The sequence below is a fragment of the Anolis carolinensis genome, chromosome 3 (genome assembly GCF_035594765.1).
Source record: "Anolis carolinensis isolate JA03-04 chromosome 3, rAnoCar3.1.pri, whole genome shotgun sequence".
Classification (NCBI taxonomy): domain Eukaryota; kingdom Metazoa; phylum Chordata; class Lepidosauria; order Squamata; family Dactyloidae; genus Anolis; species Anolis carolinensis.
The window spans coordinates 87,116,385-87,131,869 of NC_085843.1; the positions used below are offsets into that span (position 1 = coordinate 87,116,385).

The window sequence follows — 15,485 nt, forward strand, 5'->3', positions numbered from 1 at the left end:
TTCAATGCCATGTACGAATAACAATATAAACAAACAGAACAAACAATTAAAATTAAGAGTTAAAATAAACAGTTAAAATCACTGAATAAAAACAAGCAAAAGTGAAATTCTGTGATGACTCATGGGCCATGTAGTCCCGTTCCTAGTACTGTTGTGACAGATGAAGAGGAAAACTTGGGTTTCCCACCGTTTCTGCCAGATTTGGAGTCCTTGCAGCTGCAAGATGTTTGCCCACAAGAAGTCAGCCAAACAAGCCTTGAGCAGAAATCTCCCCCATTTTCTCGCCGCCTTTATTATAATCAAGATAGAAGCGCTCGGGAGGCGACTCGCAGGAGCGCCAGGATTGCTGCCAGACAATTAGATGATTAAGTCTGTTTCCCTTGGGAAAGTTTAAGGAGTCCTGTATCTGGACACAGAATAGGTTTCGTTTCTTGTTCCCCAGAGAAAGTGTTCTTTGGCGGGAAAACAAGATCCTATATAGGTGTTTGGCCACAAGGATTCCTTGCGGAGTCAATTCGTCAACTTCGGGAGTAGATTGTGTGTGGACAACGCTACTTCAGTTTCCAGGACCTTGTTCTCGTTCCCGCCCTGCCTTGTTCCCTGGACCTCGCCACGGATTTTTGCCACGGACCCTGTTCTTGTTCCTCGCTTCTTGTAACCTTGAATCAAGCCTTGTTTGCCAAGAATCTAGCTTACTCTCCAGCCTTGCATCAAGCTCCATGGACTAAAGGACCTTGTCATTTCCCCTCACTTTGCTTGGCAAAGTGTGTGTTTCGGTTATTGGATTACAACTTTGGACTTTAATATCCCATATTGGACATTGTTTCCCTGGACTATATTTGACCTTTCCTGAAAGGTCTACTTCTGAACTATATTCTACACTTATTTTTATTGACTTTATATATTTCCTTAATAAAGATATTAGATAGATTCTGGTCTCTGCGCATGGTTGGTGCTCCGCAGTCTGGGTCCTGACAAATTCAAGGGAGAGCCACAGCAATTGTCCTACTTTTCTCACCAACATGCATAATAACATGCAAGGCTATGGGGATACAAAGAGGCGAAAGTGGGGACAAATCTGAAGCAGCAGGCTGGCTCAATTAGTTCTATAAGGGGGAGGTGCCCAAGCTGAACAGCCTTACCAATTTCTTAGAGGCCCTAAAAGTAAGGTTTCAGGACCCATTGTTGATGTTCAGAGTGAAGATTCACAGTGTCAGAGTAAGACCTAGAGTTCAAAGTGATCATAGGAAAGATTATGGATTGGTCGGAGACCACCAAGTTGGAATATTTCAAGGGTGGCCCGAGACCCGACTTGCTGGACTTGGCCTTACATAGAGATGAACCTGCGGGCCTGGCAAGGTGGAGAATATAAAGCAGCAGGTGAGATGGCACACAAGAGATTATGCTGCTGGGAGAAACACCAGTGGGCAGCAGCGAGGGTTTCAGAAACCTGGATGATCTGATTTCTTTCCTCAGCACATATATTATCATCTGTATCAGCAATGGCAAATATACATTTATTTCAAAAGCCTGCTCAATTTCACTTTGAAGGCCTGCTGTCCTGTCAGTATAACGCTTGAGCAGTATAGAAAAACATAATGTGAAAAAAGATTGCAATGGAAAGGAGGTACACTGTGATGACACCAGATGGTTAGTGCTCAGAGCATTGGACACAGGGAGCCAGAAGAGAAGGATGAGAAGGAAAAAATAAAGCAGCATGTGGCAAAAAAAGAAACACAAGAGCTCTGACAGCAATTAGACACAGAAGAATAAAACAGAAAGAGCTGAAAAGGAAATGCTGCTCCAAACTATGGAGAAAATCAGAAGAATTTAGTCATGTACTTTCTAGTAAAAACACAACACACCAAAATAGATAAGTCTTTAAGATGCCATTACTGTATTAATGCATCAAACAGCTGCTATCAATATGTGTGATTTAAACTGCTATGATCATGTTTCAGTAACCTAACTCAGAAATAAAGTATAATATTAATTTCTATCACAATTATCTCATTCTGAGAGTGCAACTAATAAAGTTTGGGAGATTCTAACGTTTACTAAAAACCCAACCAAGTACCATTGGCAAAATCATTAATTTTATTTCATCACTTACAATGGACAGTTTATAAAGGACAAAAACAAATCAGTAACTCCAAATACAACTCCAATTCTGACACTTCCAATTGAGGATTATCATTAAAGAACACCATGCCAATGTTATTTGCGTGATTTCCTGGTGAAGTATGTGCTAAGGTGAAAACTTTCCAAAGAAACCATTTTCTTGTACCTCTCAAGAACAAGTGTTTATTTTTGTTAGTGCCTATTTATCTCTTTTCCCAATCATTTCCAAGGAAATTCACTACAAGTAATACTGAAAAATGAAGAAATGTATGCTATTAATTTTTTTCTTGCACTGAGGATGATTTAACATTAAAATAAGATGACATGAAATTTATCTAATTTCCTTGAGTGGAAAGGAAGTGACTAGTTATGTTAAACTTGAATTGATCTAGTTTGGTTTGGAGAATCAATTTGCAATACTCCATGCATTAGATTTGCAAATCAAGCCATGTCCCACCTCCATCATTTCCTGCCTGGTCCAAATGTTATTTGAGTTGGAAAATAATGGCCTATTCTCAATCTACCCTCTTTCTAACGTACTAACTTTTCCTGTTTGACAGTTTATGTTCTCCCACCTCCTTCTATTTCCCTTTGCATAATGGATACCAGTAAATATAATTTTCTCAGGGCATTTGGCTGATGGAACAAAGGGGTGTATCTGCTCAATGAATGATCATTCATTTGTATATTAAAATATTTTATCCTGCTTTTTGGTCCATGGCCAAATGGTTCTACAGGTCAATTTATAAATGTAACCCTAAGAAATATAAATTAAATAATTAATAAAATATAATGAATCACAACAAATGAATAATAAAAGAACAACAAACACTCCTTAGACCAGTGGTTCTCAACCTTCCTAATGCCGTAACAATAGAGTTCCTCATGTTGTGGTGAGCCCAACCATAAAATTATTTTCGTTGCTATTTCATAACTGTAATTTTGCTATTGTTATTAATCGTAATGTAAATATCTGATATGCAGGATGTATTTTCATTCACTGGATCAAATTTGGCACAAATACCCAATATGCCCATATTTGAATACTGGTGGGGTTGGGGGGGGGATATTTGATTTCATCATTTGGGAGTTGTAGTTGCTGGGATTTATAGTTAACCTAAAATCAAAGAGCATTCTGAACTCCACCAAGGATGGAATTGAACCAAACTTGGCACACAAAACTCCCATGACCAATAGAAAAGGGTTTTGTGGTAATTAAACTTGAGTTTTGGAGTTGTTGTTCACTTACATCCAGAGAGCACTGTGGATTCCAAACAATGATGGATCTGGATCAAACTTGGTATGAATACTCAATATGCCCAAATTTGAACACTGGAGGAGTTTGGGGAAAATAGACCTTGGCATTTGGAAGTTGCTGGGGTTTATAGTTCACCTACGATCAAAGAGCCCCTTGAACCTCCACCAACGACAGAATTGAGCCAAACTTCCCGGACAGAATGCCCATGACCAACAGAAAATACTGTCCTGTTTTGGGTTCCTAAGACCATTAGAAATATGTGTTTTCTGATTGTCTTTGGTGACCCCTCTGAAACCCCCCCTCGTGACCCCCCCCCCAAGAAGTCCTGACCCCCCAGGTTGAGAAATGCCGCCATAGAAGATGGTAATCTTAGATCATGATATAAAAAACAGAAAGAAAACAAATGCACATCTCATGTAAATGCAGTTCTCAAAACTCACGTTTGATGGCTGAAAGTGCTCTGTCATCATCTTGTGTAATATATCCACTACTCAAGCTAGTAGAGCTAATATTTCTCATGTATAAATATCCAGTTGTTTATTATCCTTATTTGGTCACATTTAACATTTTTTCAAGGAAGCTGATTTTTCCAAAGCAGTTTCATTGCAACAATGAGAATTTTGTAGAGATGCCTGAACACGTAAGTGCGTTGGGTTGAAAAAATGTTTCTTCTCTGTTTAAAATGTCTACCTGTCATCTAAATATAGTTGCTTGAAGACAAGGGCACTGAAATCTCTTTGAAGTCCTGCTGCGTACTGCCCCAAAACACAGATCTGTCAAACTGCAAGGTTCTTTGAGGTTTCCAAGCATTTGGTACATTTTAGAATGGGTGGAGTCTCTACCCGTGTTTGTTTGCTCCTCCCATGTATAGTATGGCTAGAATAGCAAATCAGACCCTTGGGGCAGTTTTCTGACAAGTGCTGCTGGTAACAATGTTAAGAGCAAAATCAGTGTTTCAGTCAAAGACGACTGGTCCCATCTATACCAAACAAACAGGGTCAAGACTGAATAAGTATGATTAACACTGTTGTGCAATAATAGTTTTGATCAAGCTAATCATGCCTGAATGAAAAATCAACCTTCAGGCAACTACAGGGAGGAAGAAAAATCAGAAGCATATTTGGAAACTTGCTTTGGGAGTTCAAGGGAAATTGTTGTCATTGTCATTTTATTGACTGGAATAGAACACTTCTGTTTACTATGAACCTTAGTGCTATTGAAAATGGTGTTTCTTGGACTAGGAACAATTCCTGATTTATTGACTGTAGGAAGACAGGTTTTACAATCCCACTGTAGAACTTGGAAACTTATTTTTTGTTGAACTACAGTTTCCATAATACCGCAAATATTGGCCAGCTGGCCTTGGGATTCTGGATGTTGTCCAAAATTTTCAAGCTTTATACTATATGCAAAACATAAAACCAATGGATATGTTATGCACTGACTTCAAACTGTTCAATCACATTTTTTTCTATTTCAAGCCAACAGCATTTAAAATAGCTTCCATTCTGCATGCATGGATGCTAATGTCCAGCCTTGCTTGTTTTTTTCTGACATGAATCCTAAGAGAACTAGAAAGGATTGGATAATTGCCACTAAAAGAATACAAGCTAAATTTCTTGGAATCATAATGCAAATCTACTCTTCTTGTGAAATATGAGATGTTTTCTTGAAGATAAAGCAGCCAAATGTCTCCACTAGCTTGGAGGTACATTTAAAATTCAGCCATGCTAAAATTATTTTCATTGTTGTTGGTCATCTAAATGCTTGCTGACATTCAGTTAATCTTATTCACAATGTATTATGCCTTAGCAAACAATATTAATATACCAGTATTTGTACTGAGAATTCAGAGATGCTAATTTGTTAAAAAGAAGGAAATGTTTAATTCTGGTCTCCTATATAGATATACTGTGAGCTAAGAGGAAACGAAGTGTTCTGGAGATCACACCAAGTGAAGGCTACTTTGCTGTCCTCCTATCTGTTCTGAGGACACCATGATTGCCCAAAATAAAATTAGCTGTACGATCAAGGGCTGATTCAGTCATACAATCTAAGTGCAAGTCATTGTCACTACTTGTGAAGAATATTTTTATGTTGTTTTCTTAAGCCTAATATGTCAATTTCTTCATAAATCAGTAAGTTGTTGCAAATTAAACTTTTAAAATGGTAACATTCAGAAAAGCATAGGGAAGCATTGCAGTCTGCTAATGGCCAAAAAAATCACCATACTCTGATTCGAATTTTTTCAAAGGGCCTGTGTTTACAATGAGCAAATACTGAAGGTTCAATGAGTCTTGAAACAGAGGTGTTTATACATATAATGCATGGAGTGAAATTGGGATAAATTGCTGCTTCGAGGCCCTTAAACCAGGACAAGCAGACACAGGATGCTTTAAGCTAGAAAATGCACAACAGTGCCTGTATGTGCAAGCAATGTTACAGTGTAAAGATGAAAAAGGACCCTCTTTGAAAATGTGCTTCACCATGAGGACTCTGTGCTAGTGCAAACCCCTGAGGACATGGATATGCACCCAAGAGAGAGGATATGGAAAAAAACAAAAAACAAAACCCAATGTGCCTACACTTTGTAGCTGGGCTCACAAAACTAGTGTGAAGTCGATCTTGGTAGTTGTATGAACAACACCAAGGTCCCACCTGGTTTGAATGTTGTAGATGTGAACATGTGAATGTGCACTTCACATCTGCTCATACTGCAGTAGATCTGCAGCATGTAGTGAATGCAGATGACCCCAATGAAAAATTCAAGAATGAAGGATGTTGGTGCTCCCAGTCCCAATACCTTACTGCCAGTCCTATACCAGGGAAAGGCATAAGAACTCAACTGTAACAGAAAGGCACCAATCTCAAAGAGGAACGACCACTTTCCCACTGGTGGTATTCTTTCCATTGCTGAGGTGTGCAACTTAATATTATCCAACCCTCCAGATATAATTTGACTACATTCAAGTAGATATTACCAGCACAAGTAATGGTGAATGATGCTGAGAGTTGCAAGAGGTTCTGCTGTAAAGTTTGCTTATGATCTACAGACATTGAAGGCAGGGAAGGTATCAGCTTTTCAGTGCAGAGGCATTTCTAGGTCACTAAAAGCTGCTGAAAGCAATAATTCATACGACTAACTAGAAACAGGTGAGTGCATCCTTAACAATGAGCAGTAACCACATCATTACTTTCCACTCCTCACACACATCAAAATACCTCCCCACCTTCAATAGTACATCTTGATTTTTATCTTGGTATATTCACTGATTTAGAGAGACAAGACCATCATCAAGAGAAAACAAACCATCAGATGGGAGAAGATGCACTGGAATTCTGTCTATTGTTTCATAATCCTAATAAGACACACAGCAGACAAGAGAAGAATAATCTGAGGCATTTCAATAAAAATATTGTTATGCCATCACTTTGACAGGACTTTTGAAAAACTTAAGATTCCAATGAAGTCATATCTCACCCAAACACCATTAACTTTTTGCATCTCATACTAGCAATATATTCACCTGAGTATTGGTGTAAATCTACTACTCTAGTCCATCATTGTTTTTACCAGTTCAGGAAAACTACTGAATTGCCTAGGAAGGATTTCAGAGAGAAATGTACATTAGCACTTGGGAATAGGAGGTAGGAAGTAAGAAAAAGTGACAGGAGTGGAGGTACAGGCAGTCCCTGAGTTACAAATATCAGACCTAAAATGGCTCATAGTTAAGAACTGGGGTAAAACAACAAGAAGTGTGAGAAATCTATTCCTCAGAAGGGAAATTCAATCCTAAAAGAGTTATCATGGGGAAAAGGTGTCTCTACTGAAGCTTTCTCACAAATTCTTGTTTCCATAAGAAGCTGATTTTTTGAAAATCTAATTATCACACAAACAGGGGCATAAGCAGCAAAACAAACGCCACACAGGTAGAGATAGATAGATAGCTATATAGGCAGGAGTTACACTTTAAAATGTGCCTGTTTTGACTTACATTCAAATTCAACTTAAGAACAACCCTACATAATCTATCTTGTTTGTAACTTGGGGAATGCGTGTAATCAGTTACCTCTCTCAGAGGCTCAATTAGCCTCCTAGTAGACAGCCACATCCTTGGGGCATATTTTGACAGCCCCCTTTCCTACTTATTCCCCATCCTACAAAGTGCATCAGCAAGGGCAGATTATTACAATATGCTCAGCATTTTGAGGAGCTGATTTCAAGCTGTTTTGAGTCTCCTTGCTGAGAGAAAAAGCAAGGTACAAACAAGCATAATAAGGTAATAATAATAATCTGGCACCTGGAGTATATTGGCATCTGCTGCAGAACATTAAAGAGCTTAACTTGGACTTTTCTGCATCTTTCTTTAATGCACTGCATACCCTTTAATCCATTTTACAGCACTCATGGATAGCATGAGTTTTGTGATCGTCGCAGTTTCAAGTCAGCCTGGAACCATATTAAGTGTAAATGGGACCTGAATTGATGACTTGAGGCATTCAAATGGAAGTCTTGTATTCCAGAAGATGGCAATGAATAAAAATAAAAATGTAAATGTTGACCAGTAACTACGTAAGAACTACTGCAGTCAGTTGAATTGAAAGTATTACCATTTCAGAGTTTCTTAATGATGTGCACAGCACCAGTTTCCACACCAGTCAATCGTCTTTTATAATGTTGAAGCACCCACTATATTTTATTTAATTCAGATTTGGACTGAAAGACTAACTATGCACCTGCCCCCAAAAGTAACCTCAGCAATCCTGATTTACATTACAAGAGAAGAGCATAAAGAAACTAGAGTAGAAATCTCCATTCTGTACTGAAAGAAGTTTAATCCAACACTCTCACTAAGCCTTATGCCTGAAGTATTGAGGCATCAAGTATAAGTATCTCATTGTCAGAGATGTGCTGATATAGCAGCAATGTCAGAAGATTTCAAAGAAAAGAAGTGAGGAGATTTAAGTATCAGAACTCAAAAAGTGTGGAGAGTGCTAGCTATTTCTTAAAAGAACATGCATTTGTGGTATGAATTATAAAAACATGTCATAACTTCCCCTTCAAATCAGTTGATTTTACAGCATTTTAATACGTTTATGGGTAAGGCTTCAGTGTGACATTAGTTAAAAACCTACACTTTCTGCATACTAAAATATTTAAATTTCTCAAATATCGCTCAGACCTCATGAGGAACCTGACTTGGATGTTTGAATGACATATGCTATAGCACTAGATTTTGTAAGAGTCAGATCAGACCTTGTGAGGTTCTGTTATATCCTACAAAATAATGGATCTTCAGTTGTGCCCATCAAAGAGCTACAGCGATGAGAGAAGCTGCAACTAATGGAGTGAGTGCATTTTTATGATCCAAATATCTCTCCCCACTTTTGTATTTATCTTGCCCCCTCCCCTGCCCCAAATACAGTTGCCATAACCAACAAAGGCAAAATAACTTAATTATACATCTTTTTCTAGCATGGAAAAACATGAACAAAGTGGTTTAAGAAGTTCTTCTATTACTATCCCAGTTTCTCATCTTACATAACAGCCCCAATGCCTACTCCGTTCCTCCCCCTCTCTTTGCATATGTTTGTCTGTATGTCTCTGTGTGTGTTCAGAATGAGTCAAGGGAAGGAGGCAGGAATCATGAAAACTCTTGCACATCTGCACTTTCACTATAATTAGGGCCTTCCTCCCACTGTGCCCTATATGCTTGTATTTCAGCGCTGTCATAATTGAATATATGTGTGTGTGTGTGCGTGTGTGTGTGTGTATGCAAATATAGATATGTGTGTAAAATAGATAAAATGTATAGATCATTCTCTACATATGAACTCAGTATGCATATGGAATACATTCCCTGACTGTACATGGATACATGAAAATAATAGCATCCCCTATTGAAATGAGGAACTTCTGCCCCAAGAATACTATTCAGTCATGCTGAGGGACCTGTGAAATGCCTAGAAGGGACATAGTTTGTTAACTGATATCATTCCCATGAATAAGGGGTCATACTGTACCGTAAAATGAGATTGCATGCCAAATTAAAGTGCACCTTGGTGTGTTTCAGAAAAATCCTACTGTTTTATTCTGTGCGAAGCACAAGGGGACTATGTCCCTATAATGTATTCATACTGTCAAAAGTTACTTTTTGGGACTATAATTCTGAGAAATCTCCAGTCTACAATTCCACCAAGGGAACTACAGCTACACAGTCCATGTCCCTTAGCTAAAGGACAATATGGCTCTACATTTGGCCCAAAAATATACACTGCCAGCAATTCACCATTAAGCTTCTACTATTTAATCATGTGGCCTGAAGTCCTCAAAAAAAGCTGCAGTCATAAAATATATTATTCTTAAGCCATACAAGAACATAAGTTTTCACAGGCGTTAAAATGTTATTTTAATGCTATTATGGCTCAGAGATTTTCAATGAGATATGCAGAAGCAATTCTCTAGGTGAAATTCCCTGGTGTGAATTATATGGGGGGGGGGGGGGGGCATTACATTATGATATGTGCAATGTGATTCTTAAGAAACATATCTCCCATGCTCATCCTTCTGACAAGGAGGAATCAAATCCCCTGAAGATCATATTTGTTACATGGATGTGATTGTAACCTTATCTCTGTGAAAACAACTACAATGACATATGTTTAACTCACTTCCACAAAGATGCATGAAGTTAAGGGAGAGGATGCAGAAAAGGTTCAGATCTGAACACTATTAGTAGTCACAACTAGTGTAGACAATGAGTCACGATTATGTTATTCATCATTCTGCAACTGATTCAATGGGCCTATGCTAGCTTGAATTATTCAGTTAACAATGAAAAAATTATGGTATTGACTTTGTAGTAGGGCTGAGAATCATAAAGTCCTCCAGTTATTATGGGATGGAAAGTCCTTGGCCCCATCTACATTGTCATATAACACAGTTTGAAACTGTATTATATGGTCAGTGTAGAATTGTATGATACAGATTAAGTGCATTGAATTGCGTTATATGACTGTACACTTACCATATAATGCGATTTCAAACTGCTTTATAAGGCTGTGTAGATGGGGGCTTTGTAACCCTTTCCAGGATTGCTAATGGTGGGAGTTACAACAGAACAATATTGTCTCTATTCCCCCCCCCCCCCCTAAATTAATATGGGCTCAAATGCAACTGCTAGTCTTTCCTAGAGTAGAGCCATTCATCAATTACCACATATGAAGTCAATATTTATATATTCTCGTTGATTCAATGGGTCTCTTTTAAGTGGGACTACCAATAAGATTTAAGACAAACGATGTAAACCTAAAAGGGACTCAAAAGAAAAGAATTTGCTAAATGATTCAAAGCAAAAATCAATTATATTGCAAATCATCTATACACATAATAAAAGTGAAAATATGGATGTGTGTTTGTGACAGGCTGCCACCTCCACAAACAGCTATAACCCACATTGCTGAGGAGCTACCAAAGGCCCTCCCTCCACTGACACTGCAGTTATAGTGAGAGCCATGAACGTGTAGCTCAAACCCTGCCAATTTCCTCCCCAAACACTATGGCCCACCACCCAAGGAGTGCTTTTATTCAGGGACCATTTCATCCTACATTTTATGTGTTTCCTCCATCTCAGGTAGGCATCCCAGTGTTCCTTACTTTCTCCATGGGTGCGGAATTTGCATGACCCTGCCCACTGCCTCTCCCTTAACCCTTTCCTCCTCTTTTCAACTCTGTCTGCATAACACAGCAGAACTGAGCAGCATCTAAACATAACTGGAGGGGTTTATGGGATTGACTCCACATGATGGAAGTTGTAGTTCACCTTGCACCAAGTCAGAGCACTGTGAGCCCCTACTGACAATGGACCTGGCCCACATTTGGCACACAGAACCCCCATGATCAACAGAACATACTGGAGGGATTTGGGGGGAATTCACCTAGATTTATAGCCATTGTTGGTACTGAGAGTTATTGTTCACCTGCAATCAAACTTGGTACACAGTCTCAACGTGGTCAACTGTGAATACTGGCAGGTATTTCAGGAAGATTACCTTGGGAATCCAGGAGATGTAGTTCACCCTCATCCAGAGAACACTAAACTTGACCAACAACGGATCTGGACCAAACTGGGCACATAGAGCCAACATGGCCAACTGTGAATACAGGTGGGGCTTGGGGGTAATTTCCCTTGGAATCTGGGAGCTGTAGTTTACTCTTATCCAGACAGCACTGCAGCCAGACGATGATGTATCTGGACCAAACTTGGCAAACAGACCCAAAATGGCCAACTTTGAATACTGGCAGCATTCGGGGAGGATTAACCCATGATTCTGGGAATTGTAGTTCACCTACACCAAACCTATTTTTGAATACCTAACATTCAAAAACAAACAATGCCTTTTTCAAATAACCCATGCATCGCCGGTCCCCAAGCTAGTTTTAAATAAATAGCAGTTCAAATTCTCTATGGTAGCTATGAATACATAATACAGAGTTATGCATTTATGACTATTACATATTCATGATCACTTTTTAGTTCCTATTTTAAGGACTACATAGGCCCCATGAAAATACCCCAATTGGCATTTACCAGGAAGCAGACCCTATCAATCAAGAAATAGCTGGCTGATATTTCCACTTCCCCAAGCGCAAATCATCTCTAGCACTTGAAGCAATTGTGCCATGAATCCTGCTTCTGTCTGCTACCACAGGGATTTTTCACAGTTGATTCCCAAACAACCAGGGTGTAGATCTCCACTGAGGGCAGTGGCTATTACCCAGTAAATAGGGATTAGAGAAGTCTGGGTTTCTCTGATTAGCAAGATAACTCAGATGTTAATTGATACATATCTCTCATACGGAATTCCAAGCAACATATATCCACATCCACAATCTCCGGATCTCAAACTAGGACCATTACATACACTTATTAAGAATGAAAGAAATCATTTTCATGGTCACCGGCTACCCTTCTGCACACTGGTTCCCTCACAAACAAAACAAAACAATTGATCCTTCTCTGTATGCAAAATATTGGAACAGGAGCAAAACATAACTTAGGAAAGAGAAATTATTTCAAGCCTGACAACACAAAAGACTTTGCAAACTACTTGATCACATAATTACGGTCCCACTTTAATTGCTTCAATTCGGTCCAAGGGATTTGAAGCTTGGCTTGTGCCTTCCAAGTCATTTTTTACTTGTTGAGACTTTAAGGTGAACTTGTCATGGGTTTTTCTGGGCTGAGTGTATGACTCACCTAAGGTCACCAAACGGATGTCTATGGCTGAGCAGGGGACTGAACCTTGGACTACAGAGCCATAGCCCAACAGTGAACGCACTACTACAGCATGCTCACTCTCACCTGGAGTTTAGGAATGAGCATTTAAAATCCTCAGCTCTAGTCACTCAGTAAACTAGAGAAGTAGAGAAGCAGGAGTAAAAAGAGGAGAGGAAGAAGGAAAAAGAGATAGGAGAGGAGGAAAGGAGGAGGGAAGCTAAAGGAAGAGGAGCAGGAAGAAAAAGTAGAAGAGCAGGAGAGGAGCAGCAGGAGGGGAGGAAAAAGAGGTGCAGGGTTGCTGTGAGTTTTTTGGGCTGTATGGCCATGTTTCACCCACATCGATGGCATCCTCAGGGGTTGTGAGGTCTGTTGGAAAACTACGCAAGTGGGTTTATATATCTGTGGAAGGTCCAGGGTGGGAGAAAAACCTGTCATCTGCTTGAGGGAAGTGTGAATGGTGCAATTGGCCCGCTTGATTAGCACTACATGGCCTTGCAGCTTCAAAGTCTGACTTCTTCCTACCTGGGGGAATTCTTTGTTGGGAAGTGTTAGCTGGCCCTGTTGTTTCATGCCTGGGATTCCTCCATTTTCTGAGTGTTGTTCTTTATTTACTGTCCTGAATTTAAAGTTTTTAAAAATACTGGTAGCCTGATATTGTTCATTTTCATGGTTTCCTCCTTTCTGTTGAAATTGTTCAAATGCTTGTGGATTTCAATGGCTACTCTGTGTAGTCTGACATGGTGGTTGTGAGAGTGGTCTAGCATTTCTGTGTTCTCAGATAATATGCTGTGTCCAGGTTGGTTCATCAAGTGCTCTGCTATGGCTGACTTCTCTGGCTGAGTTAGTCTACAGTGCCTTTCATTTTCCTTGATTCTAAACTCTAAAATCAGGAAAGTAAAAAAAACAACTGTCGGAAAACTGGAGAATTCCAGACATGAAACAATCAGGGCAAAGGATTCTATGGCAGGCATCCTCAGAAGTTGTGAGGTTTGTTGGAAACTAGGCAGGTGGGGTTTATATATTTGTGGAATGTTCAGGACAGGAGAAAGAACTCTTGTCTGCCTGAAACAAGTGTGAATGGCCAGCTTGATTAGCATTGAATAGCCTTGCTATTCAGACAAGAGTTCCTTCCGTGGACCTTCCACAGATATATAAACCCCACTTTCCTCCTTTCTAATATAACTCACGACCTCTGCGGATGCCTGTCATAGATGTGGGTGAAACGTAAGGAGAGAATGCTTCTGCAACATGGCCATACAGCCTGGAAAACTCACAGCAACCCAGTAATTCCAGCCATGAAACCTTTGACAACACAATGTTATTATTATTATTATGTATTGCCCGTCTCTCCTTGTGGGGCACAGCAGGGTTAAAACAGAGATAAATCACAACACAGGTTGTGGAGGAAGAGGAGCAGGAGAAGAAAGAGACGACAAGGAAGAGAAGCAGGAGAAGAAAGAGCAGGAGAAGAAGAAGGTGCAGGAGAAAAAGGGGCAGGAGAAGAAGGTGCAGGAGAAGAAAAGGAACAGGAGGAGAAAAGGAGGGGGGAGAGTGGTAGGAGCAGAAGGAGCAGGAAAAGAAAAGGAGCAGGAAATGAAGGAGCAGGAGAAGAAGGTGCAGAAGTAGAAGAAGCAGGAAAAGAAAAGGAGGGGAAAGAGGAGTAGGAGCAGAAGGAGCAGAAGATGGAGCAGGAGGAGAAGGAGCAGAAGAAAAGGAGGGGGAAGAGAAGCAGAAGGAGCAGCAGGAGAAGGTGGTACAGGAGAAGAAGGAGCAGAAGATGAAGGAAGAGGAGCAGGAGCAGGAAGACTATGAGAAGCAGGAGGAGGAGGAAGACGCGCGAGTACCTCCAAGGCCAGCTTCTGCTTGAGGAGCAGGGCGGCGCAGAGGTACCCGGCGCGGCCCACGAAGAGCTCGTCGGAGCCGCCCTGGCGGAAGCAGAGCGGGACGCAGAGGGCGGCGAGGGCGCGGAACTTGGCGAGCGGCTCGGCCCAGTCGGGCGCCCCCCGCGCGTGCCGGACCAGCGCGGCCACGGCGTAGAGGCCGGCCCCGCCGAGGAGGAAGGCGGCGCGGGGGTCGTCCCCGGCCTCGCCCCAGGCGCGCTCCCCGCCTGCCGCCGCCTCCGCCGCCGCCTCCTCCGCCTCCTGGTCGCGCAGGCAGGCCTCCACCAGCCCCTGGGCCGCCCGCAGGTACGAACCGCGCGCCGCCGCGAAGGGCGGGCTCTGCGTCACCTGGTACAGCATGAAGGCCACGCCGCCCGCCCCGCTGTACAGCCCCCCGCCGAAGCCGCCTCCTCCGCCGCCGCCGGCCCCGGGCTCGGGCAGCGCCTTGAGGATGCGCTCGACGGTGGCCGTGACCAAGGGCACCACCTTGTCTTGCCACTGCCCGCCCAGCAGGCTGCCCTTGTAGTCGTCGAAGCGGTTGGGGAAGCAGCGCTTGTTCTCCATGGTCCAGAGCTGGCCTCCGCCTTCCCCTTGGTCGCCTTGGCTCTGAGGGGCGGACGGGCTTGCGAGAAACAAGACAGGGAGCCAACCCTTCTCCGCCTCCAGCCGCGGGACCCTCTGCTTGGAAACCCACGGCGGCGCGCTATGCTTTCGGGGGCTTTCCCCCCTCCTCTTCGCCTCGCATTTCCTCTCCTCACACGTTGAAATGCCGGCAGAAGGAGACAAGAGTCTCCCTGTCAGCGTCAGCGCCACCGCCTCCTCCTCCTGTGTGGACAAGGAGAGAAGCAGCCGCTCTCCTTTAAGCGCCGGGGAGCTGTCACGCGGGAGAAAGGGCTGCCAAGGAAGGCACCTCCCACTCCTCCCATTCTCTGCCGCCCAGCTCTC

At 41.8% G+C, this 15,485-nt stretch overlaps 1 protein-coding gene across 2 annotated transcripts in view; it reads right to left on the reverse strand.

The window, feature by feature from the left end:
• Window positions 1–15,376, reverse strand: part of lancl3 (LanC like family member 3) — a 42,159-nt gene extending 26,783 nt beyond the window's left edge. The window contains exon 1 of one of the 2 annotated variants that reach the window (XM_062977199.1): window positions 14,505–15,376. In XM_062977199.1, coding sequence (XP_062833269.1) covers window positions 14,505–15,104 — 600 coding nt within the window. In that variant the 5' untranslated portion in view covers window positions 15,105–15,376. The remainder of the gene's footprint in view (window positions 1–14,504) is intronic. The other variant, XM_062977198.1, reaches the window with a different exon arrangement.
• Between the last annotated feature and the right edge of the window lie 109 nt (window positions 15,377–15,485).